At 54.4% G+C, this 25,093-nt stretch overlaps 1 protein-coding gene across 1 annotated transcript; it reads left to right on the top strand.

Moving 5' to 3' along the window:
* Positions 1–535: 535 nt before the first annotated feature.
* SMTNL2 (smoothelin like 2) lies at positions 536–23,826 on the top strand. Its single transcript, XM_066363396.1, has 8 exons — positions 536–1,013; positions 8,560–8,650; positions 9,148–9,384; positions 10,043–10,118; positions 11,078–11,257; positions 12,217–12,334; positions 12,809–12,960; positions 21,670–23,826. Exons 1-8 carry the CDS (start codon positions 615–617, stop codon positions 21,794–21,796), a joined length of 1,380 nt encoding a protein of 459 aa, XP_066219493.1. The 5' UTR covers positions 536–614; the 3' UTR covers positions 21,797–23,826.
* The last annotated feature ends 1,267 nt before the right edge of the window (positions 23,827–25,093 follow it).

The following is a 25,093-nucleotide window of genomic DNA, read 5'->3' as shown; positions in this document are numbered from 1 at the left end:
TAGATAGCGCAGGGCCGGGCCCAGGCTAAGGGTCAGGGGCAGTTCTGGGGACTGCTGCTGCTGCTCTTACGTCTCTGTGAGCAGTGGGGGGGCTGTGAGCAGTGGGGAACCCCCCTCTTCCCCGTAGGACCCGGGACCTCAGAGTGAGAACACCAGGGAAAGCATAGCCCCTTCCCGTGGTCTCAGAAGTAAAGTCCAATTGCTGGGGTCGGGGGAGGGCAAGATCTCCTTCCGGGGACTCGGCAGCTACTCTCCCTGCCTCACTCCGCTCTTCCAGGGTCGGGGGGCTCGGACTCAACACTTCTCCCGCGACTCGCGCCGAGGGAGCAGAAAAGCAAAACGATCTCTTCCCCTTTGAAGCGTCAGCGGGGACCCCCATCCCATCCCATCCCGCGGGAACCCGGGGCGAGGGGCTACGGGAACGGATCCCGCCCCGCCCCCGAGGCCCCGCCCCCGCTCGGCGCCCAGTCCCGGGACTCCCGGGGCCCGCCCCGCCCTCCGTCCGCCCTTCCCACCGCTCCTCCGGCGAGCCCAGCCTCGGGCAACCAGTCGCAGCTGGCAGCTGCGGAGCTCGGCTTCATTCGCTGCTAGGTTCGCTCTCATCCCGCTTGGCCATGGAGCCGGCCCCCGACGCCGCGGAGGCGCGCGCGGTCCCGGAGGCGCTGGGCCGCTACGAGGCGGCGCTGCAGGGCGCGGTGCGCGCGCTGCACGAAGACATGCAGGGGCTGCAGCGCGGCGTGGAGCGGCGCGTGGCGGACGCGCTGCGCCTGGCCGGCCCGCTGGCGCGCACCGTAGCCGAGCTGCAGCGCGACAACCAGCGGCTGCAGGCGCAGCTCGAGCGCTTGACGCGCCAGGTGGAGGCACTGGGCTTGGCGACCGGGCTGTCCCCCGCGCCTGGCACACCAGGCACGCCCAGCCCTCCGCCGGCGCCTGGCGTCCCGGACCACGCGCCCCGCCTGGGCACCGCACGCTTCGCCAGCCACGCCACCCTCTCGCTATCGGGCCGCAGCCAGGTGAGCCTCGAGGTGCGCGTGCGCGTGCGCCTGGGGAGTGGGCTCCGCAGGTGCCGCTCAGCCGCGCGAGTGCGTGCAGCAGCTGGGCTCGGGGCTGTGCCTACCCCGGCCGCGAGGACGCAGTGGTGGGAATCTGGCCGCCACTCTGGAGTTGAAGAAGGCCAAGCAGCACTATCTTAGCCGGCCTGCTGCATCTGTCTGGGGCCCCCTCCCTTCTGTGGAGCTGAGCCTTGTTTGCCCCGAGTTCTGTCTCCTCCGCTGTCCCGTGACACTAAGGGCCTGGGCGCTCAGGTCCGGACCCTGACCATTCTACATCGCCCGGGACCTCGCAGCGTGTTGGAATGGTCAGCATACCCTACTCCCCCCGCCTCCGTTCCCGCGCCCCCCGCGTTGCCACTTCACTGAGGCCTGACGGTTCTGGTTATCGATTAACCCAGATTAAGAACCCAAGCCCCGTTGGGGGGAGGGGAAGACACAGTCTGGTCGGGTGCAGCCAAGCAGCCGTGTTTGGGAACTCGCACTGCAGGGGGCAAATCCCTTACCGTGAAGGGAGCCGTGGAGAACCAGCCTTGAGCAGTGTCTGGATTCCTGCGCTCAGTGAGTGGCCAGGGCCCCACACCGCATGGAGGTGGGGCGGAGGCCGCTGTGGACCAGTCACTACGCTGAGCATTGGGCCTCTTGGAGTGGCAGGTTAGAATGTTTCCATGGTGTGTGCAGCGTCCCTTAGGTGAGATTTCCACCCTGCTCAGGCACGTGCCCTGGGGTTGGGTTTCCGGGATCTGGATATGAGTAGTTTGCACCTGCTGCCCCTCCGGGTTCAATCCACCCTGCACTCAGGTCTCCTGTGTGGGCGGGGCTGCACCTCAAAGGTCGGGGGTGGGGGGGGGGGGAAGAGGATCAGATTAGTCTTTGTCCCTGGAGGGCCCAGCCTGGGTGGGAGATGGCCCCAGAGAGAGCAGTACCACAGTACAGGTGGCCAGCACAGATGTTCTGCTCCAAACACAATCATCCCTTCACAGTGGGTTTCCCAGGATGGCTTTGTGCTGAAGCCCCAGGGCTTGCTGCTGGTGTAGATGGGGATGCTTGGGGGACTGTGCATGCATCCTCCAAATGACTAAAAGGACTTCCTGGCCAGATGGGAGCCTGGTGGGTATGGGAGTGGAGGAGTAAGTTGTGAAGGCCTCCTGGATGCTGGATGAGAGAGCTGGGCTTCGTCCGTGGAGCGTGAGAGGTACTTGTGCTGATGGCAGAGCCCCTGAGTGTCCCAGTGCTCCATGTGAAGTGTCTGTAAATATATACACTTAATTCTGTCATATGAACATGACACATTACATGTCCGTGGTAAAAAGTCACCATTGTGGGCGCATAGGTACCTATAAACTGTGTTATCGGCTGTTTCTGAGGTTTTGTTTTTAACATGCATTTGCTACTTGTCTGTGGAAGTAAACTGCCCAAGTTTTAACAAAAACACTGCAAGAACCATATATGTATGAATATGTGTATGTGCATGTATACACATGCACATGTGAGAGGCTATGTATATCTCTCTCCAGTCATGTAGTTTTTTCAGAGGGAGCTGACCATGATCACCTGAGGTGAACTAGTCATCTCCATATGGGAGTGGTGGGGGAGGGGCACGGGGCAGGGGAGGGACAGGGTCCTTATATCTGGGAGACTCCCTCAAGAATGGATGGAGGTTTGGAGAACAGGCTAACTTAATTGTGATGGTCCAAGCAGGGCGGCCATTCAGAGCTGGGGCTGTGGTAGGTGAATGGAGAGCCAGGCTGCCATGGAGAGGGGCTTAGAGGGAGAATCAGCAGGGTGAGCTAGCCTTTGGATGTGAGCAGTGGGGCAGAGGGAGGAGACCTGCTGGGGGACTGCTGGATCACAGATTTGGTGGAAGTGCTGGGTTCCGTTTGGGTTGTGCTGAATGCGAGGGGCTGTGGGATAGCTGCAGTGAAGTTGTCCCAGAGCAGGTGGAGTCACAGATCTTGTGTACTGAGAGTGATTAGGGACAGAGGTTAGGGAGATATCAGGGCAGCGCTGGTGGTTGAAGCACTAGAGTGGGTGAGGTGCAGAAGGAGAGGTGGGCAGGAGCCCTGGGCAGAGGCTTCAGCTGGAGCGCTGTGCCTGCAGCATGCACCCTGCTTGCTGTGCTGCAGCTTGGCCATGCCGCTGCTCATGCTGCAATCTCTATGTAGCCCCCGCCTGTCCTTGTGCATGGAGCTGCCAGGGAGCTAGGAGGCTCTGGAGAGCGCACCCTTAGAAATGAAGAGAGGGAAACCTTCTAGAAGAAGAGGTTGGGGGTCAGCAGGGATGCTGCGGCAGCTGGGGGAAGAGGATGGATGGATACATGGTTGGGGAGTAGGTTACGGACTTCAGAATGGCCTGAGGTAAGGGGCAGTGTGCATAGCTTAGTACTGTGGGTGGAGGATGGTCAGGGTCTCCAGTGTCGTCAGAGACTCCGCAGCCCCCTGAGCACAGCTCCCTAGGCCTGAGGCAGCTTCCCTCACCGGACTAGCAGCACTGGTGCCCACTTCTCCTGCAGCCCACCTCTCAGAAGCCCGAACACAGGCCTCCAGCTGCTTTCTGGCAGTGAGGGCGGCTGTGTGGAGCCAGCCACATGTTTCTGCTCATATGCTGTGACCAACAGTGTGTTATTGGGTGGTTGGTCATGAACAGGGAATCAGGGCTTCAGAGCAAGACTGGACAGGGTCATGGCTGGTGCAGGGGCTGCTGCTTTTCTGACCTTTCATACCCCTACTCCGTCTGCATTGCAGGGGGATTCTGGGTGTGAGAATCTCATTTGCACACTCTAGCCAGTGGTAGCTGTAGTTAGGCATTGTGGAGGCTGGTGTTACACCACCCTGTATAACAAGCAATGAGATTGGGAGACCCTTTTGCATCCTGCTGCATTAAAGTGGGGGCTATAGATGTTGGAGGTAGGTCATATTCAGCATGCAAATGTGCCCTGAACTCAATGCAGAAAGGGTTGATCAAGTAATCCACTTCTGAGTACACAAACCTTGACCTTGCTAAGGACCTTGCTCATCTGGCTTAGATAGGTCTGATGGGAGCCAGGTAGTAAAGAGACAGAAGAGCAGCCAGGGAGGTTCTGAGAGGAGGGAGAGGGCAGGGCAGTGGGGTGTGAGTAACCCAGGAGGACTGCCTGTAGGAGGTCCGAGTCCCCGGAGCAGACAGAGCTGCTTTGGGGGCATTTGCTGTAAGGCCTTGGAGGCATCTCCTCCCAGCTAGACCTCAGTTTCCTTGTGTCTCAACCAAGGAGGATTGGCCCAGCCCAGTTGGGCCTCTTGCGCTGAGCTGGGTGGGTAGTTACAACAGTGACATCAGCCCAAACTATTCACAGAAATGTCTATTGAACCACAGCTGGTAGATGGAGGGAGATGGCTGGGGGTCTGTGGTGGATGGCAGCAGCCTGAGGCCAGGCCAGGCTCTGGAGGCTGGGCCATAGTTGTTTCCTGGAAGTATCCTCTCGGCTGAGCCGGAGCCACTAAGTCCCCATGGTCGAGGTACTGGAGTCCCTTAGGAACCACTGCCAGGAGTGAGGTGTCAAGCCCGACCATGAAAGAAACCAGACTCGCCTTATCTGCCTTCCTTTCCCAGACACACTGTGTGATAAGGGAGTTAAATACTTTGGGGAGAGGTTTGAATTGAGTCTTTAGAACCAGGGTGTAAGCAAGGAGGAGGGTGGGGCAGTTGTGTTAACTGGCTTAGAATGGGGCTTCTGGCTGTATGTAGTCTGTGCTGGCCATATTCATGGGCTCCCATGTCCACACATGAGCCTGCGTGGGATCAGGTAGCCCTGAGAGGGTCTGAAATATTATTCCTGACCTCACAAAAGTGTTTAAAAATTTCCCCAGTGAGAGGGTCGGTCTCCAAAATCAGACTTAATCGCATCCCTGCTTATCTCCCTGACATTCCCAGGCCTGGGTCCCCTCCCAGGGAACAAGCCCTTCTTAAAACAAAGCCCAGATGGGGAACCTGGGTGCTAGAACCAGCAGACCAGTTCCTGTCCCCCGGGCTGCCCAGCGATTTCTGCCCAGCACACAGAAGTCCCTCCGCGGCTCCCTTCCCTCCGGCCGAGGGAGGCTGCCCCCATCAAAGGAAGGCCATTGGGAGAATGTGCAGAGGCCTCCATGGGTGGACTTGGGGACTAGTAGAAATGTTCACTCCAGCCCAGCTCGACTCCTTGGCTTAAGGGCTCAGGTCCTGCCAGGGTGGTTACTCCACCCACGCCTTTTCTTCCCCATTATCTGACTAAGATGGCTTACCCTGCCCTAGGTCTTGGGAGACAAGTTTGTCTGGAGTTGTCCTCTCTGCCCTCTGGAAAACGAGGGCACTTTGTGAGCAGAGCCCTGGTTTGGGGTAGCGGAGCCGAGTCCCAAACCCTGACTCTGCTAGTGCCTGTAGTCTCGGTGTGAGGGTGGGGGCTGCCCTCTCCGCCCTGGGTTTGTGTGGTAATGGGTGGGAGGGTGGTCTCTGAATAGCCCCTTGGCTTGAGGTGTGGGCAGAGTCCTTTGCTTGGGTGAGGAGTGGCTCCAGTCACAGGGATGGGGGTGGGAGGGGCAGGAGAACCTGGGGTCCAGGCTGACCCCCCACCCAGCTGCATGGGTCCTCCCAGCATGACTTGGCCCTGTCCCCTTCCCCTTGGCAGGAATCTGGCTGGTCCAGACCCTCCTTCCTGTCTGGCTATGGTGTCTGGTCCCCCTGGGGCATCATGGGGATGTGGGGGTGTGGGCCTGCAATACATAGGAAGGGGCAGGAGTCTGTGGAGGTACCCTTCCCCCCACAGAGACCCACACTCCTGGGAAAATGATTTTGTCGTCAGCCTGTCCCTCTAGGTCCCTGCCTGGACCTGTGGAACCGGTTGGACCAGAGCAGGCTGGGTGGGTGGACATGGAGACCCCAGAGATGGGTGGAACCTTAGGGATGGGGTGGACTGTTTGTTTCCCTGCCTCCTGCTGAGTTGGCTTCAAGTTAGCAGCAGAGTGGCTCTAGGGGTACCCTTGCCGTGCTGGGGTGGCAGGAGATCTACCCCAACCTTCTCCATTGTTCCTTGAAGAAGGCCTGCCCTCCTCTGTCCTCTTGAATCAGAAGTAGAGGGGTCCCCTCCTTTTCAAGTCTAGGCTCTGAGTCCTGTCCTCTCTCACTCCCCCAGAGAGCCCACCCACAGAGAGTCCCTCGCTCTGCTGGAGCCTTTTTCTCAACCTGTAAATGTTGTCCTGTCCCTTCCTCAAGCCCCCTTGCCCCTCTCCCTTTAAGGCTGAAGTTACTGTGTGGTCTCCATTTCTCCCTAGCTTCTCCCCCAGGCCATCTCCTGCGCCCCCCCTCCCCGCCCCCTGGTTCAGTTCCTGAACTGTGACTAGTGACCTCTTTTTTGCTTAACCCAATGGACTCTTTTTAGATCTCATCTTCACCTTTTTTCCCTTGACCTGAGGCCACCTTTGGGCACGACTGACATGCCAGACTTCCTGACACACTTCCAGCCGCCTTTCTCAGCATCCTTCTGGTTTTCCTCCTGTCTGCCTTGCTGCTCCTTCTCCTTCTCATCTGCAGATGCCTCTGCTGCCCCTCAGATGTGGTGCCTCGTCCCTGGCCCCATCAGCCCCTAGCCAGCCAGCTCCTCCTCTGCTGGGCTCTGGATTTGAGACTTCTGCTTCTTTGTCCTTTGTCCATCCTTCCTCCTACACTGAGCTCAGCTCCCTGATGCCCCGGGGTACCTTAGCTGTGTCCAAAGCTGAAGTTCTTGTTTCTCCGCCGACCCCCCCTCCCTTTCCAGCCAGGGCAGCTTGGAGGAGCAGTGGTGGCCCCTCCTCCCTCCACATCCACTCACTCTCTCCAGAGCTCCGAGTTCTTCTTGTCCCTCATTCTCCCACTGCCCCGTCTCCCCTCCCCACTAGTGAGGTGGCTGGCCGGCCATCTGGTTTTCCCTTTCCATGCCACTCTTTTTCTGGCTTCAAAGGATGTTCCTAAAACCAGAGCGGATGACCTTTAGCTCCTTCCTGTTCAAGGAGTCGAGTCCAAGTTCTTGGTGCTGGCACCTTGGGCTGAGTGGTGCTTCTGCAGTCACTGGGTCAGAGTGCTTTGTGCCCTGGTATCTATCTGCTTTTGTAGACACTAGTCACTCTGCTGGGAAGGGCTCTCCTTCCTTGTCCACCTGGCTTACTCTGAAACTGGCTCGGGCACCCCTACCTCTGGGAAGCCCTCCCTGACCTGCTGGGATGGAAGAAGTCTGCCTTACGTACATGCCCTCATGCTGCCTTGGCACTGCCTGCTCACAGTCCTGGTTCCCCTACCAGACTGATTCCTCTGGGGCTGGGTAGCCTCCTCTTGCACTGGTTGCAGGGATAGCTGAGCCTTCTGGAGCCCAGGGATGGGCTTTGGTCACCTGGGGACCTTGTAGGCAAGGGGCCCAGCCTGGTGGCATCTAGGGAGAGAGACAGTCAACCTTTCAAGCCATCCATTGTGGATTCTTAGTAGAACCCTGCTAGGGCTCTGCCTGAGTCCCCCTGTTGCCAGCAGACCCCAGCAGCCTTGCATACGCTCTGAACCCCCACACTTCGCTCACTGTGAGGAGGTCAGGACCAGAGTTGAGGAGACTGTCCCTCTTGGCTAAAAATCTCGGCTGTTTCTGACTATGTAATCTTGTACTGTGCATATCCCCTCTCTGAGCCCTCGGGTCCCCTCTGTAAAATAGGGCTGGTAGCCCCTACCAGGAGGACAGGGGCAAGTTGGTATAAGTGGCAGGCCCAGAAAAAGGACCCACCAGTTGGTAGATGCTCAACTGGCACTTGCATAGCCTACTCCCATATTTCAAAAAATAAACTGGGACCCAGAAGGGGCATGACCTTTCCCAGGTCACCCGGTGGTTGACGGCACAGCCAGAATGTCACGCTCCCCCTCTGGCTGTTGGTCTTGTCTCTCTCTCTCTGCACCCCTCCCCCATTTCTGCAGCACAGAGTGGATGAAGGGGCTGCAGTAGAGCCAGTCGGGCCCTGTGCTCTGGACATCTGGGAAGATCTTGTGACTCTGCATCCAATGAGAAGGCCTCAGCGGGAGGGCCCCAGGGCCCGCCGTGGGCCCAGAAGCAGCTCATATATGTCTCTGAGTTTCAGCTGCTCCCACACAGGCAACCACATGAGCCCTCCCAGTGGGGATGGGCCGGAGCCAGGCTTTCCTGACCTTAGTCTTCTGGTCTAGCCTAGGATAGGGCGGGGGGGGGGGGGGGTCCACCTTATACAGTCGGAGCCCTCCGTCTTGACCTTGGGTCCCTGGTGTTTTGGGTTCTGAGATGAACCTGGTGGAGGCATTTGCCTCGCAGGATCCTGGGGCTCAAGAGCTGGGGCTGGGGCTGCCTCAGCTTGCTGTGTATCTTTGACCCATCATGGGATACCCTGGGGTCCGCCTCTCTCACACGTGAATGTCGTTTGCCCTGCCAGAGCCAGGAGGGGCTTTGGGGAGTGATGTTGGGGGTGGGAAGCTGGTCTTGGCCCACTGGGCCTTTACGGTGCTTGTGTCTCCATAGAGTGTGGATCATCATGATGAAGCCAGTGAGATGGAGATGAGAAGGACCTCAAACCTGTGCATCATTGAGAACGGGCACCAGCCAGGGGCAGGTAAGGGCCGACAGCAGCAGAACGGTGGATGGGGTAGCTTTGGGGGTCAGGGCCTTGGTGGCCATGCATCTGTGCCAGGCCATCCCTTGGTGGAGTGGGGAAACTTGAGCCTAAACCCCAGCACGATGAGAGGCTGCCAGGAGAGTGGCCTCTTTCAGTGGGAAGGAGATTCCAACACAGAGGGAGATGGGAGATCTTGGGAGGTGGTGAGCTTTCCTGTTTCTGGAGGAATGTAAGCAGGGGCTGAGGAACTGTCCAAGCCTGAGCGGAGCGGAGTGGACCGACAGGCCAGCTAGTGTTCACTGACCTGGCTGTTATTGGAGCAGATGTCAGCTCCGGTTGTAGCAGTGAGAAGTCCCCAATACGGGGAGGTCAGGGAAGTCTTATTGGAGGAGGCAGGAAGGGGGTTCAGGGAGGCTGGAGCCCTCCCGGGGCATCAAAGTCACTGCAGATGCCATGGCTGACACCTCCTGCCCTCCTCCTGTCCTATGTTCCAGGCCCGGGTGACGGGACCCCTGCGGCCGCCCAGACCTGCCCAGCACCTGAGCTCTCCAAGCCCCGCCCCGCGAGCCTCTCCTTGCGGCTGCCCCATCAGCCAGTCACGGCCGTCACACGGGTCTCCGAGAGGTTCTCTGGGGAGACCTCAGCCACGGCTCTGTCACCTGTATCTGCTGCCATCCTGGGGGGCGTGAGCCCGAGCGAGGCCACCACACCCTGGACTCCCAGTCCCAGTGGTAGGAGCAGGGGAGTAGGAGCTTGGGGGCAGATCACAACTCTGGTCTGGGAGGGTGGGCATGGCGGGGGGTGTTCAGTCGGAGCCCCAGCCTCTGGCCTTGTCTCTGTGACTCCTCTCTCGAGTCCGTCTGCACCCTCCAGTGGGCCGGCCCAGCCTTGCCACACTCCTTTCCCAGAGAGGTCATGACATAGCATCATCCTTTGCAGGTGACAACCATGGCTTTTATTACAGGTTCAGGCTGTGGTTAGAAGGCGGCCTTTTCCCTGCACAGTTTGGCATGGCCCCCCCGAGGGGCCTTGGGCCTCTGGTCAGGCCTCAGTGGTAGGACTGGGGTGAGGTCATATTTATTGGCTTCCAAAGTGAGGGTTCGGGAGCAAAATGTTTGCTGGATACATAGCACAGGAGGCCCTGGGCCCTGTGCTCTCAAAAGCAGATGGGGACACTTTAAAAGACCTTTTGTGTCATTGCTCTATTTTCCCAGCCTCCTTTCTCCTTAACTGTTGGCCAAGGTGGGGCCAGCTTCGCCCAGGGGTCCTGCCTGTCCACGGAGTGACGCTGGGTAAACAGTGCAGGGCCGGGTCAGCTGAGGGAGGCAGGCAGGGGCTGGCCCTCCCTGAGAGAGGGGTTTGTTATTTCTCTCTCCCTTTGTCCTGCAGAGAAGAATTCTTCTCTCCCACGGTCTTTGTTGGGCTCTGGCTCTGGGGCAGTGACAGCAGGCAGGAACAATGACAGGTGAGTCAGGGCCGGTGTTCCAGGTGGGTGAGGTCCTCACTCCCTCGGTGTCATCTGCACTCTGCCTTGTCCCAAAGGTGCCCGGGCTGCCTGCAGGGGGCTGCCTGTGCTGGCTCCAGGAGGAGGACTCTCCTGGGCTCGTGGCTTCTGGAGAACTGAGGCAGCAGGGTTGCTGGGTAGGAGCGGAGCAGGGGGAAGGAGGCACTGGGGTTTGGTGCCGAGTTTTATTTGGAGAAAGACGGCTGCAGGCTGGTTTCTCTAGGGGCCCTTCAAAGCAAGTCTGTCAAAAGATTGGAGAGGTGTCTCAGCCCCCTGGCGGAGGGAGGGTAGGAGGACCTCCCACTCTGCTTACCCACCCGTCCACCCGTCCATCCTGGCTAGTGTCCCTCAGGTGCTTCATGCCCAGGGACGGGGGAGGTACCTGGACAGGCCCGCAGGGGCTGCCCTGTGGTACAGGCCCCCTCATGACCTGTGGGTGTCCCTGTGCTCCAGGCCAGCTGGTCTGTGATTGGAGATGGGTACGGGACACTGGCTTGGTTTTCCTTTAATAATAAAAGAATTGTGACTTTCTGGCAAACGGTTTCAGCGGGGAAAACAAAGGGGGTCTTATCTCGTGGTGCTGGTGGAAGGGTGTCTGGTTCTGGTGGGACTGGTTCTGGTGGGACGGGTTTGGGGCTATCTCCTGCCTGAGAGCATGCCCCCTGCCTGCCTCATCCAGTGAGGGGCCCAGTTCTCCTCCCTGAGTTGGGCACGCTGGCCAGGCGGGCTTCAGACAGCAGCTCGGTCAGAAAACCTGCCTAACCGGTCAGATACTAGAGCCAGGGCTGCTCTCTTCCTCCTGCCTGCCGCCATGGCCTCCTTCACTGCCGCACTCCACTCAGTGGGGTGGAGGGGCCCGCGGCTGGTGTGGGCTCCTGATGGCCGGGCCTGTGTTCCTGACTCAGTGGTTCTCTCCTCAGCCCACCTCTGGCGACCCCGCCCCAGTCGCCCCTGTCCCCGCAGCTGCCAGCCACCACTCAGGCCCATCGCCAGGGGGAGAGTCGTCGGGAGCTGGTGAGGTCGCAGACGCTGCCCCGAACCTCCAGTGCGCAAGCCCGGAAGGCTTTGTTTGAGAAGTGGGAGCAGGATACAGTGGGCAAGTATGGACTCTAGTCCTCAGACCAGGCCCTGGCCTGCAGAGTAGGCCCAGGCCCAGACCCAGACTGGGGTCCAGAAGGCACAGCACAGGCATGCTGGCCCTGTGCTATGCCCCAGGGGTTCTTCCCTAAAGTGACCTCTTGAGCAAGACACAGGTCAGGGCTGGGCAGCAGGGTGTGCTGGGGGACAGGGAGCCAGGCAAGGCCTGATGAGAGCGCCCCTCTTTCCCCAGGTTTTAGAAGGGCCCCCTGACTGCCCTCATATCCAAGTTCCTTGTGAGTTGTAACATGTTTGGTTTCTGGTCATGACTGAAAGACCAGGAGCTCTAAGGTGACCCATGGGACCCACCGTCATGCTAACCTGCCCATTGGGGATGAGGTCTACATTGCACATTTATCTGGTCCTCCTCCTGTCTGTGCATGGTAGTGACAACTGCTGTCACAGGGTACAGCCCAGGCTTGTGATGAGGAAAGGGCCCCAGTGCTAGCTCCTGGGGCTCCAGCTCTAGTGAAGGAGACAGACCCAGGGACTGTCCCCAGTGATCCAGACAACCACATCTTGGTTGTTAAGGAGTGTCCTTGGGGCCCAGAGGGGAAACCATTCTTTTAGGCTAGGAAAAGGCCATTAGTACAGGTGGCTTCAGAAGGAGGTTTAGAAAGAAGGATGTGACAGGGGTTAGGGGGTTCCCAGGGGCACCTGGAGGCTGGAATGGGGGATGGTCCTGTGGATACCACGAAGGGCTGCTGTGTAGCTGGTATGTGGGGCTCATACCTGAACGTGGATGTGGGGGAGGAGGGGTGGTTGTATACCGGCAGGGTGTCTCCCCTGGGTGTGGAGAGCTGGTGGCCCCATCTGCCCCGGGGGTGGGGGGCGTAGTTGGAATGGCTAGGGACTCCCCTGCTTCTCAGAGGAGATGGCAGCCAAGCAGCGGCCCCCACGCAGGTCTGCACTCTCTCCGCAGGGGCAGAGGTGAGGCCAGAGCCAAGCTGAAGCGGTCCCAGAGCTTTGGGGTGGCCAGTGCCAGCAGCATCAAGCAGATCCTGCTCGAGTGGTGTCGCAACAAGACTCTCGGCTACCAGGTGAGCCGAGGGTCCCACCCGGTCCCTAGGATCCCAGCCAGAGGCTTGACTAAGCATCACCCCCTGCTTTCGTTCCCCTGGCCAGGACAAGAACTCTAGGCAGGGGTAGAGGGCAGGGACTAGAGATACTGTGCCTCCCCAGTTAGTCCCTAGCAGATGCCAGGAATCCTGTGCCTAGACCCACGGGGGCTGGGCTAGTGCTCCTTATGGAATGAGGTCTGGCAACTGCGGCTGTGGCTGAGCTGGGTGGACGGTGGACCTCGGAGAAGGGCTGGGAGAATCTGCCTGTGGGTTAGAACTGGGTAGGGGAGCTGAGGTGGGGCCACACCCCCTCACCTGCCTGTGGGTTAGAACTGGGTAGGGGAGCTGAGGTGGGGCCATACCCCCTCACCTGCCTGTGGGTTAGAACTGGGTAGGGAGCTGAGGTGGGGCCACACCCCTCACCTGCCTGCATGGACCTTGCCTTGCTTGCAGCACGTGGACCTGCAGAACTTCTCCTCCAGCTGGAGTGATGGCATGGCCTTCTGCGCCCTGGTGCATTCGTTCTTCCCAGACGCCTTCGACTACAGCTCCCTGAGCCCCACGCAGCGGCAGAAGAACTTCGAGCTGGCCTTCACCATGGCCGAGTGAGTATACAGCAGTCCCACTGGCTACTAGCTGTGGCCCAGTTCCCGAGCCTGACTCCTGCCTGGTGGAGCACAGGGGTGGGCGGAATATGGGGCGGCCATCTGCAGAGCCAAGGACCTTGAGGCCATCTAGTCTGTCTGTCTCCTCTGTAGAGGGGAGGCTGAGTCCTTGAGGGGGGCATCTGCCTGGGCCCCCAGCACTTAGTGGTGGAGCTGGGCTTTCTTCTTGGTGCACCTACCCTTTTTTCTGGGTGGCTGGCCTCTGGTGGACGGTCTGGGACAGACAGGGCCTGATGGGCAGGGGATAAGGTCCCCAGCGCACAGTCAGTCCTCCCTGGGCTGCTAGAAAGATGCAGTTGCCTGGGGGAGCCACAGCTGCTGATCAGCAGGAAATTGAGTAATATCTGCCTGGGGGACATTGAAAAAAACTTCTCCAATAAGTAGGTTTTGCTTCCCTAAACATTGTGCTAGTGTTTCATATGAAATCGCCTAACTTCTTAGACCTGCTCATAGGGAGGTGATCGGGTATGGGCCATTCTGGGGTCGGGAGGTGCTTAGGAAGCCAGTGGGGATTTATTTACTGTTTGGGGGCACCCCCCTGAGCATCAGGAGCACGGTATTTGGCGGAGGTGCATTCACAGAGTCAACTTGAGACTCCTTACGGAGGTGCTGGCAGGAGTGAGGGTGTGGAGCCAGGTGCGATGCAGTACCCTCGGGCTCATCAGCCTGAAGTTCTGGGCACTGGGAGCATAGCTGTGTGCAGAGGTCTGGCTGTTGGGGCTGTGATTTTGGGCAGTGGAGGTAACCAGCTCCTAGTGACCTGGTGGGGAGGACCTGGGAGATTCATACTCTCTTCTCATCTTCCTACTCCAGGCCAGGGCCTCTTGTTGGCTGAACACAGGCAGAGTTCTGGCAGAGGGCGGGGCCCCACACTGCAGTCCACTGAAGCACCAGGGCATTATCCTGGGGCACAGGTGACAGTGTTCAGGTCACCCGATGCTAAGCCTTGTGGAGTTAGGGGGAGGAAGGCCTCTCCAAGGCAGACTTTCCTGGGGGAACATTCCCTCCTGCCCACCCACCTGCCTTTGTGCAGGTGACTTAAGCCTTTGTATTAGGTCTGCAGCCAACCTTTGTTTCTGGTCTCTGTGCCCAGGGTCCATGTCTAGGAGGTGCTGTCCTGTGAGGGGAGGAGCCCTCACCCCAAGCCTTGCCTAGCCTCCTCACTGTTCCCTGCCCAGCCTCCCAGCCCCCTGCCCCCACTGGCCTGGCCAGGGAAGGAGTCAGAGCCAGCAGGTGATGAGACCCGTACTTGAGATCGAGGGCTCGCCTTGAGCCGAGGCAGCCGCCCGTCTCAGAGTAGCAAACTCTTGCTCTGGGGTCAGAATGGAGACCTGGCTCCCTGCTCCTTGGCCCGAGTTGTTGGAACATGAGTATTGCCCCTGTTGTGTTGTCTCGGATGACGCGCTTGGACTCTCGGCCCCCTTGGGGTCATAAGAACTCCTTGTATACTTTAAAAGTCTTCTCTTTCTTGGCTGCTTGGGATTAGCTGTCATCCTAATTGCAGAAACAGTTTTGGATTGAGTGTGTTATGCAACTGGATCCAGACGATGGTGAGGTAGAGCCAAGTGCATGATGTTGGGGAGGGGCACCTCCCCAGGATGAGGCCCAGCTGCCCGAGGCCTAGAAATGGGGACAGTCAAAAATCAGACTGTCAGAGTCTGCAGGGCCAGGTCTCTGACATGGGCACCCCAAGACCCAGCCCAGCTGGGTGCGGCCACACCTGGCTTACAGAGTTCTTCGTCAGATCCAGTGGGCCAGGTGGTGCTAGCTCATGCCCCGGTTGCCTTGGTCACCCTCCGCCCTGGACCTGTGGCCAGGAGAGGGAGGTCCTGGGCCACGGTGGCAGCCCTGCATCCCAGCTCACGGGGAGCACAGCTTCCCCTGGCAGCCGGAGCCAGAGTGGGTCTCGGCTCTGCTTTCCCAGCGTGAGCTTTGAGCTCGTTGGAGCCTCCAGACGCCAAACAGATGTTTCTTCTGTCCCCAGCCTGGGAGAGCGGTGGTGGAGGCTGCTCCAGGTTTCGCCTGCCTCCTCCCCAGAGCAAACAGTGGGGGTAAAAAACTTGGCCCTGACTCCCTGTGGCCGGAGCCTGCTCCCAGCTGGGGAGGGGAGGATGGTCTGCCAGGCCCTGGAAATGGAATCTTGTTTTTCTGCTGCCTTGAGGGGGCCAGGAGGGGCGCCCACAGCGAGTCTGTGTGGGGAGCTCACTCAGAGTCTGGGAAGGTGCCTCCCCTCATGAGTCATCCGGGAGATTATCTCTAAGGTACTAGGGGAGAGGGCTGGGAAGGTGGGCCCGCCTGTTTGGGCTTCTTGGGAGGACCGCAGCTTGGTCCGCAGCTTAGAATCACCCCGTTTACCTGGACAGTAGTCTGGTTAGAGAAGCTGGAAAGAAGGCACAGGGACACCTGCTTGAGGATACTGTCTGCCAGTGTCTTAACAGATATTCCTTAGGTTTGCCAGCCAGAGCCAAGCAGACACCCGGGGCTGTTGGAAGCCATCTAGAGCCATGCGGGCAGCAGGATGGAGCCAAGAGGGGCAATTTGGGAGCAGACGTTGTGGGAGGGAGAGGAACCTGGGCTCTGCTGAAGGCACAACCTTTAGAAGGAAGAAGGACACGGATGGAGCCTCCAAACATTGGGTCCACGTTACATCAGGAAGGAAAAGTTTCCAGCTCCTTCTGTGAGCAAGTGCCTTGAAAGCACAGAGACGCATCAGGAATCGTGGAGTAAAAGAAGGGGTTTGTGCTTCCCTTTCCCCCAATAATTTACAGTCCCAAAGATTCCCCGTGTCCTTCTCTGTAAGCAGATGTGGTGTTGACAGCAAAATGAGCTCCTCTGTTGGACAGGTGTTCAGGACTTGGAAAGCAGGAGGTCCAGCCCCTTTTATGGTACTTGACCCTCTGCACCCGTTTCCCCTCCTCTCCCGTGGAGCCAGACATGTGGCCTGAGGCTCCCACTTGCCCTGTGGGGAATGTGCCCTGCTCTCGGGTTACTCTGAGCAGAAGGGGCTTCCAGGCTATTTGTAGTGTCCATGTGTCTCTGCCTAAAACCAGATAGGAGGCGGCAGTCCGGGCCCTGGCATCCTGGTCTTAGAGAAGGCTTAAATAAATAAAAATAACCCCTCCACCCCCACCCCCGTCTCCCTTACAGGCCGGCCCCATCGTACCTGAAGATCACAATAGACTGGAATAGGAGGAAAGCCCGCCAAACCTTTTTAAACCCCGAACAAGGTGGGGCTAAGGCCATCCATTTAAAATGGCTCGTACTCAGGTGTTAACTCTGGCTCTTGCTGTGCGGTGACATTTGAAGTGATTTGTATTTTCTCCTTTAAACTATTCCATGTTGTTTGAATTATTTAAAACAAGCTTATATTATTTATACAAAATCAGGTGGGTTTTTTTTTTTTTTTTTAATTTAAGAGGCAATTGAAGCCTGTAATATTTGAGACTTGAATTCTATGCAGAAGTCGCTGATCATTGTTTTCCTTATATCCTGTCTCACAGCTGTCTGCTGCTTCTGGTGATCTTGTCATTGCTGTTGTGGTGGGTTGGCTGGGTGGGGACTAGATGGATGTGGGCCAGTGTCCTGGTTGTTTGCTGGGGAAGACAGCACCGTGCCCACTGCTTCCTATCTGGGCAGTAGAGGGTGACACCAGGGTGAGGCCCTAGCACCAGTGCTGCCTGCCATGCTGATCGCAAAGACTTGCTGCCTGGGCAGGGAGGCCACTACTCGGAGGGGAAATGGACCTCTACAGTGAAGAAAGGGTCAGCTCGCTCTCCCTGCGCAGCTTGGACAGCCCCCTGGACATGCCAGCAATTCTGGATGCTCTCCATGAGGGGCAAGAAAGGAATTAGAACAAGCTCAGTGGACAGGGTCCCAGGTATCCTTTGGGGCCAGTGGAGGAACTAGAATAATATATAGATTTAGGGAAAAAAATGGATATGAAGATTCTCTCCCAGCAGGACTCTTGTGTGGGGAAAGATATTAACCTGAAAATAATCTTGTAAGACCAATAGGTGTAAAGTATCAAGAGGGAAAAGGATATGAGAAACTAAGGGAAACTGTCATGGTCAGTGCCACCTGCAGAGGGATCTGAATTGTTCTCGGAGGAAGTAAGGGCCCCTCCCCAGTATATGAAGGTGAGCAAGCCAGGGGGGGCCTTCACAGAGAGGGTTGGTGCTTCTGATGGGGGTATTCACTTCTTTTCTAAGGCTGAGGTTCAAGGTTCTAATGCTGCCCACATTTAATAGGGGGACTGCTGAGATCGTGATGCCAGCGGGGATACCCTAGCACAGTGGTCCCCAACCCCCGGGCCGCAGACCGGTACCGGTCCGTGGGCCATTTGGTACCAGTCTGCAGAGAAAGAATAAATAACTTACATTATTTCCGTTTTATTTATATTTAAGTCTGAACGATGTTTTATTTTTAAAAAATGACCAGATTCCCTCTGTTACATCTGTCTATGACTCACTCTTGATGCTTGTCTCTGTCACGTGATACATTTATCCATCCCACCCTAAAGGCCGGTCCGTGAAAATATTTTCGACATTAAACCCGTCCGTGGCCTAAAAAAGGTTGGGGACCACTGCCCTAGCACATAGGCATAGCCTGGTCACACACCCCTGAGGTCTCTGACAGTAGCCCTGGAAGGGAGAGGCGGTGGGGGGGAGGGAGGGGAGGTATCTCTCTGCTCAGCAGGTGAGGAGGAGGGCACCAGATGCTAAGTGGTGATAGCTCAGGAAGGTGAACTCAGGTCCCCAGAGGACTCTCAGATTTTCAGACCTTGACCATTGAGAAAGCACCTTTCCCTGTTTGCTTGTCAGAGCGCTGACTTTTCTGACACCGAGCCCTGCGTTGGCCCGACCTGAGCAGCAAGGGTGCCCGCTCATTGGGCCAAACCACTCGCCACCCCACAAAGTGGTTGGATTCTCTTACAGGCTGCCCGCTCCAAACCAAGGGGGAGGCGGCGATGGGATCTGGGACAGATGTCTCCATTTCGCCTTGACATTTGGTTTCTGATAGGACGCCTGGCGTTAGGCCAGTACCACAAAGCAAGGCCCTGTCTAATGTCATGGTCCTTGTCTTTGGGGCACACAAGCCCAGGAGTCAGAGGGGACTGGTAGAAAGTACTGCATGAACCATGTGGACTGGTTCACAGCCTCTGGGGTACAGGCACCCGAAGACACACCACCTTCCAGAAAGGAGCAGGACGGGGTGGGGGGGCCTGCTGAGAGGGGGAGCAGAGGCAAGAGGCTGATGATCTGCCGAGGAAATGATGCAGATAGGTGAAGCAACTAGGTAGAGCCAGGATCTGAACTCGGCTATCTCGATTTCAAATTTGGGCCTCTTTTCCCCAGTGGTCCCCTCTGCTTCTTCAAGTGAGGCATGGTAATGGCAGCAACTGTGGTGGTCTCTGGTGTTTATCGAGTTCCTTCCATGTGCCAGACGCTCTTCCAGCTTGTCTACGTGGATTAGCTCATTAATCCTCCCAACCTCCTGGGAAGTCGCTCTTATTCCAGACAGGGAAACTAGGGTCCGGAGAAGTTAAGTCTCTTGCCCAAAGTCATATAGCTAGTAAGGATGGAGGGGAGATGGGAACCCGGATAGCCCTGCACTGTCAGGGGTGGTGTGGGGTAAAAAGGCCTGGGGACCCCTGAAACTACAGAAGTACACACAGCTGGCAAAGGAAGGACACTGATGACTGGACCAAGAGCAATTGTTTTTGCCCTTTTGGTTCCTCCTGGCAACGTCAGCTAGTCGCATCTGGTACCCAGGGAAGCGTGGCTCGGTATTCCAGAGGACGCTGGATGTTACTTCAAAACCAGTGCTGAGATGCACAGTGAGATATTCCTTAACTCTGGAAACCTCTCATCCTGCCTCCATGAAGCCAGGGCCCTTGGTCGCCTCTGAGCTGGGATGGCAGAGGGGACCGCTTTCTCTGCAGCCCAGTGAAAGGCCCCAGTTCCCACATGCACCCATACCACTGGCCCAAAGCTAACCAGTATTTCCCATTGCATGGGGGCCCCAGGGGCTAGTGGGGAGGGACGACCTGATTTTAGGCAATGTTTTAAACATTGACTTGTAACCCATCAATAGATAGTAAACTTAATTTAATGGCTCATAACCAGCATTTAAAAAAAGGAGAGGTGGGGAGAGAAATAAAGATGAAATATTATAGAGAAAATATCAGTTGGTATTTTTGTGAAACTGTGTGTGTGTGTGTGTGTGTGTGTTTGCTGAATCATGATGAAAAATCTAATCATAGGTCATGGTAAAAAAAAGGTTTAGAAACACTGTTTTAGGAGACACGTGGGTGAATTTATTTTTACTTTATACTTTTTACAGCAAGCAGGTCCTTGAATAACGTTTCATTCAATGTTGTTGCATTCTAATGTTGATGAGATGCTGTAGGGACTTCACCCCCCCCCCTTTTTTTTAAGTGAGAGGCGGGGAGGCAGAGACAGACTCCCATAGGTGCCCTGACTGGGATCTACGAGGCAAGCCCTCTATGTAGTGATGCTCTGCGTGTCTGGGCCGCTGCTCTGTTGCTCGGCAACCAAGCTATTTTAGTGCCTGCGGCGAGGCCATGGAGCCATCCTCAGTGCCCAGGGCCAACTTTGCTTGAACCATTCGAGCCATGGCTGTGGGAGGAGAAGAGAGAGAGAGAGACATAGAGAGGAGGGGAGGAGTGGAGAAGGAGATGGTCACTTTTACTGTGTGCCCTGACCAGGAATTGAACCCAGGACTTCCACACGCTGGGCCAATGCTCTACCACTGAGCCAACCAGCCAGGGCTGGGACTTCACTCTTGCTTATATCAATTAGCCTGTGGTAAAACTGGTTTTGTTATACATCATTTTGCTAAAGTCACAGAACCTATTTACGATGTTAAATAAGGACTTCCCATATATTTATTTTTATAGTTTATGCTGATTTTCTGTATATTGGATCTTTTTAGTTAAATTTTAATTTTTAAATGTTTAATAAAATTAGACTAAATTACTAAAATTTATTTTATCCCCCACCCCTTTTAATTGAATTTATTAGGGTCATATTGGTTAACAAAATTATGCAGGTTTAAAGTCACAATTCTACAACACATCATCTGTACACTATAGTGCGTGTTTACCACCCCAAGTCAAGTCTCCATCCATCTCCATTTACCCCCCTATACCTTTCTCCACCCTCCTCCCTCACCCGGCAAGCACCACACTGTTGTCTGTGTCCATGAGTTTTTTCTTTTTTGCTCAGTCCCTCCACACCACCCTCAGCTCCCCCCACCCCCACAGCTGGGCAGCCTGCTCTCTATGAGTCTGTCTCTATTTTGCTGGTTACTTCATTTTATTCGTTATGTTTCACATATGAGTGAAATCATATGGTACTTGTCTTTCTCTAACTGACTTATTTGACTTAGCATAATTCTCTCCGGGCCCATCCCTGCTGTTGCAAATGGTAACATTTCCTCCTTTTTTAGAGCCAAGTAGTATTCCATTGTGTAAATGTGTCACAGCTTTTTTAGCCACTTATCTGCTGATGGGCACTTGGGCTGCTTCTAAATCTTGGCTATTGTAAATAATGCTGCAGTGAACATAAGGGTGCATATGTGCTTTTGAATTAGTGTTTCAGGTTTCTTAGGATATATTCCCTGAAGTGGAATCTCTAGGTCATGAAGCAGTTCCATTTTTTCATTTTTTGAGTTAACTCCATACTGCTTTGCATGGTGGCGGCACCAATCTGCATTCCCACCCACAGTGCACAGGGTTCTCTTTTCTCCACACCCTTGCCAACAGTTGTTGTTGATTTATTGATGATAGTCATTGTGAGGAGGTATCTCATTGTGGTTGTAATTTGCATTTCTCCAGTGATTAGTGACGTTGAGCATCTTTTCATATGTCTGTTGGCCACCTTGGCCCATTTTTTAATTAGATTGTTTTTATGATGTTGAGTTTTATAAGTTCTTTATAAATTTTGGATATTAACCGCTTATCAGATGTATTGGCAGATATGTTCTCCTCTTCAGTGGGTTGTCTTTTCATTTTGTTTATGGTTTCCTTTGCTGTGCAAAAACTTTTTAATTTGATGTAGTAGCCTCTGTTTATTTTTTCTTTTATTTCCCTTGCTTAAGGAGATGTATCAGAAAAAATATTGCTACAAGAAAATTAGACTAAATTAATAAAATTTGCTTTTTTCTTGTTTTAAAACTTAATTTATTTGTTTTTAGAGAGGAAAGAGAGGAGCAGGAAGCATCAACTCCTATATGTGCCTTGAGCAGGCAAGCCCAGGGTTTCAAACCAGTGACCTCAGTGTTCTACATTGACACTTTATCCTCTATGCCACCACAGGCCAGACCAATAAAATTTACTTTATAGTGGAATTTAATTTAGTGACATTTCAAAGTGAAATTTAATTTGACTAAAAATTAATGTAAGTCTATTTAAATCAAACTATGAGTTGCATAGGTATTTCCTGGGTATTGGAGTTTGGGAAACACTGGGTTAGACTATGAGACTCCAAAAGTGCTCCTGGGGTAATCCAAATTCTCTGTTTGGGGGGCACTTGGGAGCCTCCAGCTCCCGGCTAACTTCTGTTCTTGGCGTGGTGATGATGGCCATGGGACTGGCTGATTGCGAGGACTATCGCTTCTGTGTTTCAGGAACCTGGCCAACTGCGAGCGCCTCATCGAGGTGGAGGACATGATGGTGATGGGCCGCAAGCCGGACCCTATGTGTGTCTTCACTTACGTCCAGTCGCTGTACAACCACCTTCGTCGCTTTGAGTGAAGGCCTTTGGGCCTGGAGAGCCACGTAACAACCCCAGGAGGAGACTGCGGGGCGCTTGTGCTTCCCGAATCAGATGGCCCCAAGGAGCGTTGTATTCTGGTGTAGCGCTGTTTGTTCTGTGGTGTGTGGCCGCACTCCTGTCCCACCCGGCTGTGTTACTGTTTAAAGCACCGCTGAGCTGTGCTCTGACAGCGTTGATCACAGCCAGGGGCTTGAAGGAAAAGGAAAAATTACCAGAGAGAGCGCGAGAAATTGGTGCTAAGTAATTATCTTCCTTAAAAAAAAAAAAAAAAAAGCTTGTCTGTAGATCTCAGAATGCTAAATTGCAATTTTCCCTCTGGCAAATCTGATCCATAGGTTTCACAGGGTTACATTGATTACCACGTGTTTTTTTTTTTTTTTATCAAAACATGCAGAGTTTTTTACTTCCTCACACTATTGTAGTTTCCTCCTTCCCACTGGGCCACTGCCAGGAAACAGAGACCGCTTAATCAGCAGCTTGACAAAGAAGACCGAAGTCTTGGGAAGAAAGAGTTTAATCACTCCCAGGTCCTGGGCAACAGATGACCTGCAAGTCACCTCAGCTCTCTGGGGAGGTGGGAAGGCTCTTGCCTGGTCCCAGAGTGCTCCTGTCCTTCCCGGGAGGCCCCACAAGTGTTTGGCTAAGAATAGGCTCTCCTGCAGTTCACACTTTTGAGGATGGACAGGCCCTTTGTGTAGAGAGATAGTTTTTATTCATAGCTTTTTTAGGGGATTTGCTGCAGATATTTATAAAAAGTAACTCCATCTGTACCACTGACCATTTGTACATAAAAAAGATGTGTCGAACTTCTCTTGGGGTTTGTTATTTCTGTTTGGGAGATGTGAGGCTGGTAACTAAGAGATTCTGCACTCAGTCCAAATGCAGATCTACTTAAATGCCCCCTTTCCTGTTTCTGTACCTAAATCACTTGCCCAGAAGGTTAAAAGTCACATTTGTTCATCTCAGTGGTGGGAGGAGCGGGAGCAGAGAGCCCCACTGGTGGGTCTGCCCTGGGAGGTTGACTGATGAGTCTGGGATAAGCGCGGGTCCACCCAGGGCCCCCACGGGGTGGTCCTACACGCTGAGGAAACCCATCCAGGAATGCTGGTTATTTTCACAGCTGTTGGGTGGTAGGCTTTTAATAGAACATCTTTAGATTCTTTAAAGCTGCAGCCATTAGCTTACTCTTATTCGAGGACCGTTTTCCAATTAGGTTGGATTTTTAGCACTGAACTTCTAGAATTTGCCTTTTAGGAGCTAATATGTGTCTTCAGCTCATGCAGTAGGCTCTAAACAGCAGCACCCGAGTGCCTTCTCAGAGTCATATGTGTGTCTGCCGTGTTGTGTGTTGGGATGAAGCTCTGTCAGGGTAGCGGGAAGAGCGTGGCAGGGCTTTCCGGATGGGTAAGCAGCGGGTCAGCAGGTTTGATCAGGCTGCAGGCCTGTTCCATTCTTTGGATACTTGCGCAGTAGAAACCACTCCCTCTCTAGCTCTAACCTCAAGAAAGTGGTTCCTATTAGCAAATATCTAGCGCCTGTTCTTTTGTCATACTGAAGCTTAGGGTTTCAGACCTAAAGCCAATGTGGAAACACGAGGGCTCCAAGAAGCACGGCTGCATGTCCCTAAGTACTGCCAGGTGTTCAGCGGAGCTCTCTGAACGGCAGATGTGGCTGTATGGCTGTACACTCTGCACATAAAACAGAGCAGGTCCTGCCAGAATAAGCAACAATTTCTCTTACACTTGAGGGATAGTGTTCCTCATGTCTCCCAATCAGAATGATACAGACTAGAAATGTTTCAAGTCGGTTCTATGATGTTGTCTGTGGTCTTTGGGGAAGGCTCAGATTTGATGGGTTTTAAACTTGATTACCTTTAGGACAGAGCCTGAGGGTTCTAAGACATGGAGGAAACATTCAAGAAGGCCACACAATCTCAGGACATCTGGAAACCACTGTGTTAGATCAGGGTTACACTAAAGTTCCCATTTGTGAAATTCAATTTCAGGTTGCCTTCTGCCATGATATAACTGCTTTCACGTCTTCCCCCTGCCCCCCTTCTCCTGAGAGAATCGTTTCTCAGAGCTGCTTGTAAGAGTCTTCTGCTTTTTCCAGATAGATTTCTTCACCTGGATTGTGTTAAAACCTGTTAAGTCTGACCATGTTGGCTTGTGTGTTTCCCTGAAATGAATGTTTCACCAGAGCCAAGATGGGCTTTAGCTTTTCTGACAGCTGATGGATTTCTCAGGGCAAGTGAGAGCTTATAAGCACTTGCTGAATATGACACAGCACATGCTGGTTAGAGGAGAATGCACAGGCCAGGTGTTTGGGGAAGAATTTGTTAAAGCCAATGAATTTCACAAACGTGTTAGATGATGAGAAAGTTCTCAGCTTTGCCAGTTGAGTGGTCAGTACTCTGTAATTGGAGAAGACGCATGAACAACTATTTTATTTTCTGCCATACCAGGTCTGTCCAACTCCAGGCAATTGGATGGCAAACTGAAAATGTTGATTAAGTTTGGTCAGTTTCTCAAACTGGTGACAGGCGACTCACTCATTCCAATGAATTGATTGTGCCTGTTGAGATGGCCAACTTGATTTTTTTTTTTCCTTCTCCTAGCCCTGCTTTCATGTCTACATGATCATTGATCATCGTTGATCACTGGGGCTTCTGCTGAATGATACAATTACTTGATATGATTCTTATCCATTGCAAGTGTCCTTGGTATGTTTGCTGTCTTAGTGGCATTTGCATTGTTAGACCCCTCTTACTGGTGTCCATGACTCCACCTACGCTCTCTAGCTGTTTCTTTCCTGTCTCTTTTATGGCCTTCTTTTCCTCTGTCCATCGCTCCTCTGTGTTAGCTGTGTCTCACACTCTCTAGTTTATCTTCTGCATCAGGGGTTCATAACCCAGGGCTGGTGTGGGCTTCGGGAGTCTGTGGATGCCCGAATTGAATGTTTTACTCCCTTTTCCCTCTAACACTGGCTCCTTCTCCTGTGTTTGCTACCTCGGCATATGACAATACGGTCACTACCTGTTACCCATGCTGGAGACCTGGAAGTCACCCTGCACCTGGACACTGGACCTACTACCAAAGCCACTCGCTTCCTTTCATGCATGGTGAACTAGGCATTTGCAAAACTCTTGCCAATGGAGGACTTTTCAAAACATTTCTTCTGTTAAGTTCTGAAGTATCAGAGCTTTTAGTTTTCCCCAAGGTTTTATTTTTGGAAAATTCACAAATTTACAGAAAGTTGGGAGAAGAGTCCAGTAA

Source organism: Saccopteryx leptura, chromosome 2 (genome assembly GCF_036850995.1).
Source record: "Saccopteryx leptura isolate mSacLep1 chromosome 2, mSacLep1_pri_phased_curated, whole genome shotgun sequence".
NCBI classification, from domain to species: Eukaryota; Metazoa; Chordata; class Mammalia; order Chiroptera; family Emballonuridae; genus Saccopteryx; species Saccopteryx leptura.
Note: the sequence above shows the minus strand (reverse complement) of the source record. Positions and strands in the feature narration are given on the sequence as shown.

Coding starts and splice junctions, on each gene's coding strand:
- SMTNL2 (XM_066363396.1), top strand. CDS start 615: ATGGAGCCGGCCCCCGACGCCGCGGAGGCGCGCGCGGTCCCGGAGGCG. Junction 1,014..8,559: donor CGCTATCGGGCCGCAGCCAG/GTGAGCCTCGAG, acceptor GTGTCTCCATAG/AGTGTGGATCATCATGATGA. Junction 12,961..21,669: donor CTGGCCTTCACCATGGCCGA/GTGAGTATACAG, acceptor TCTGTGTTTCAG/GAACCTGGCCAACTGCGAGC.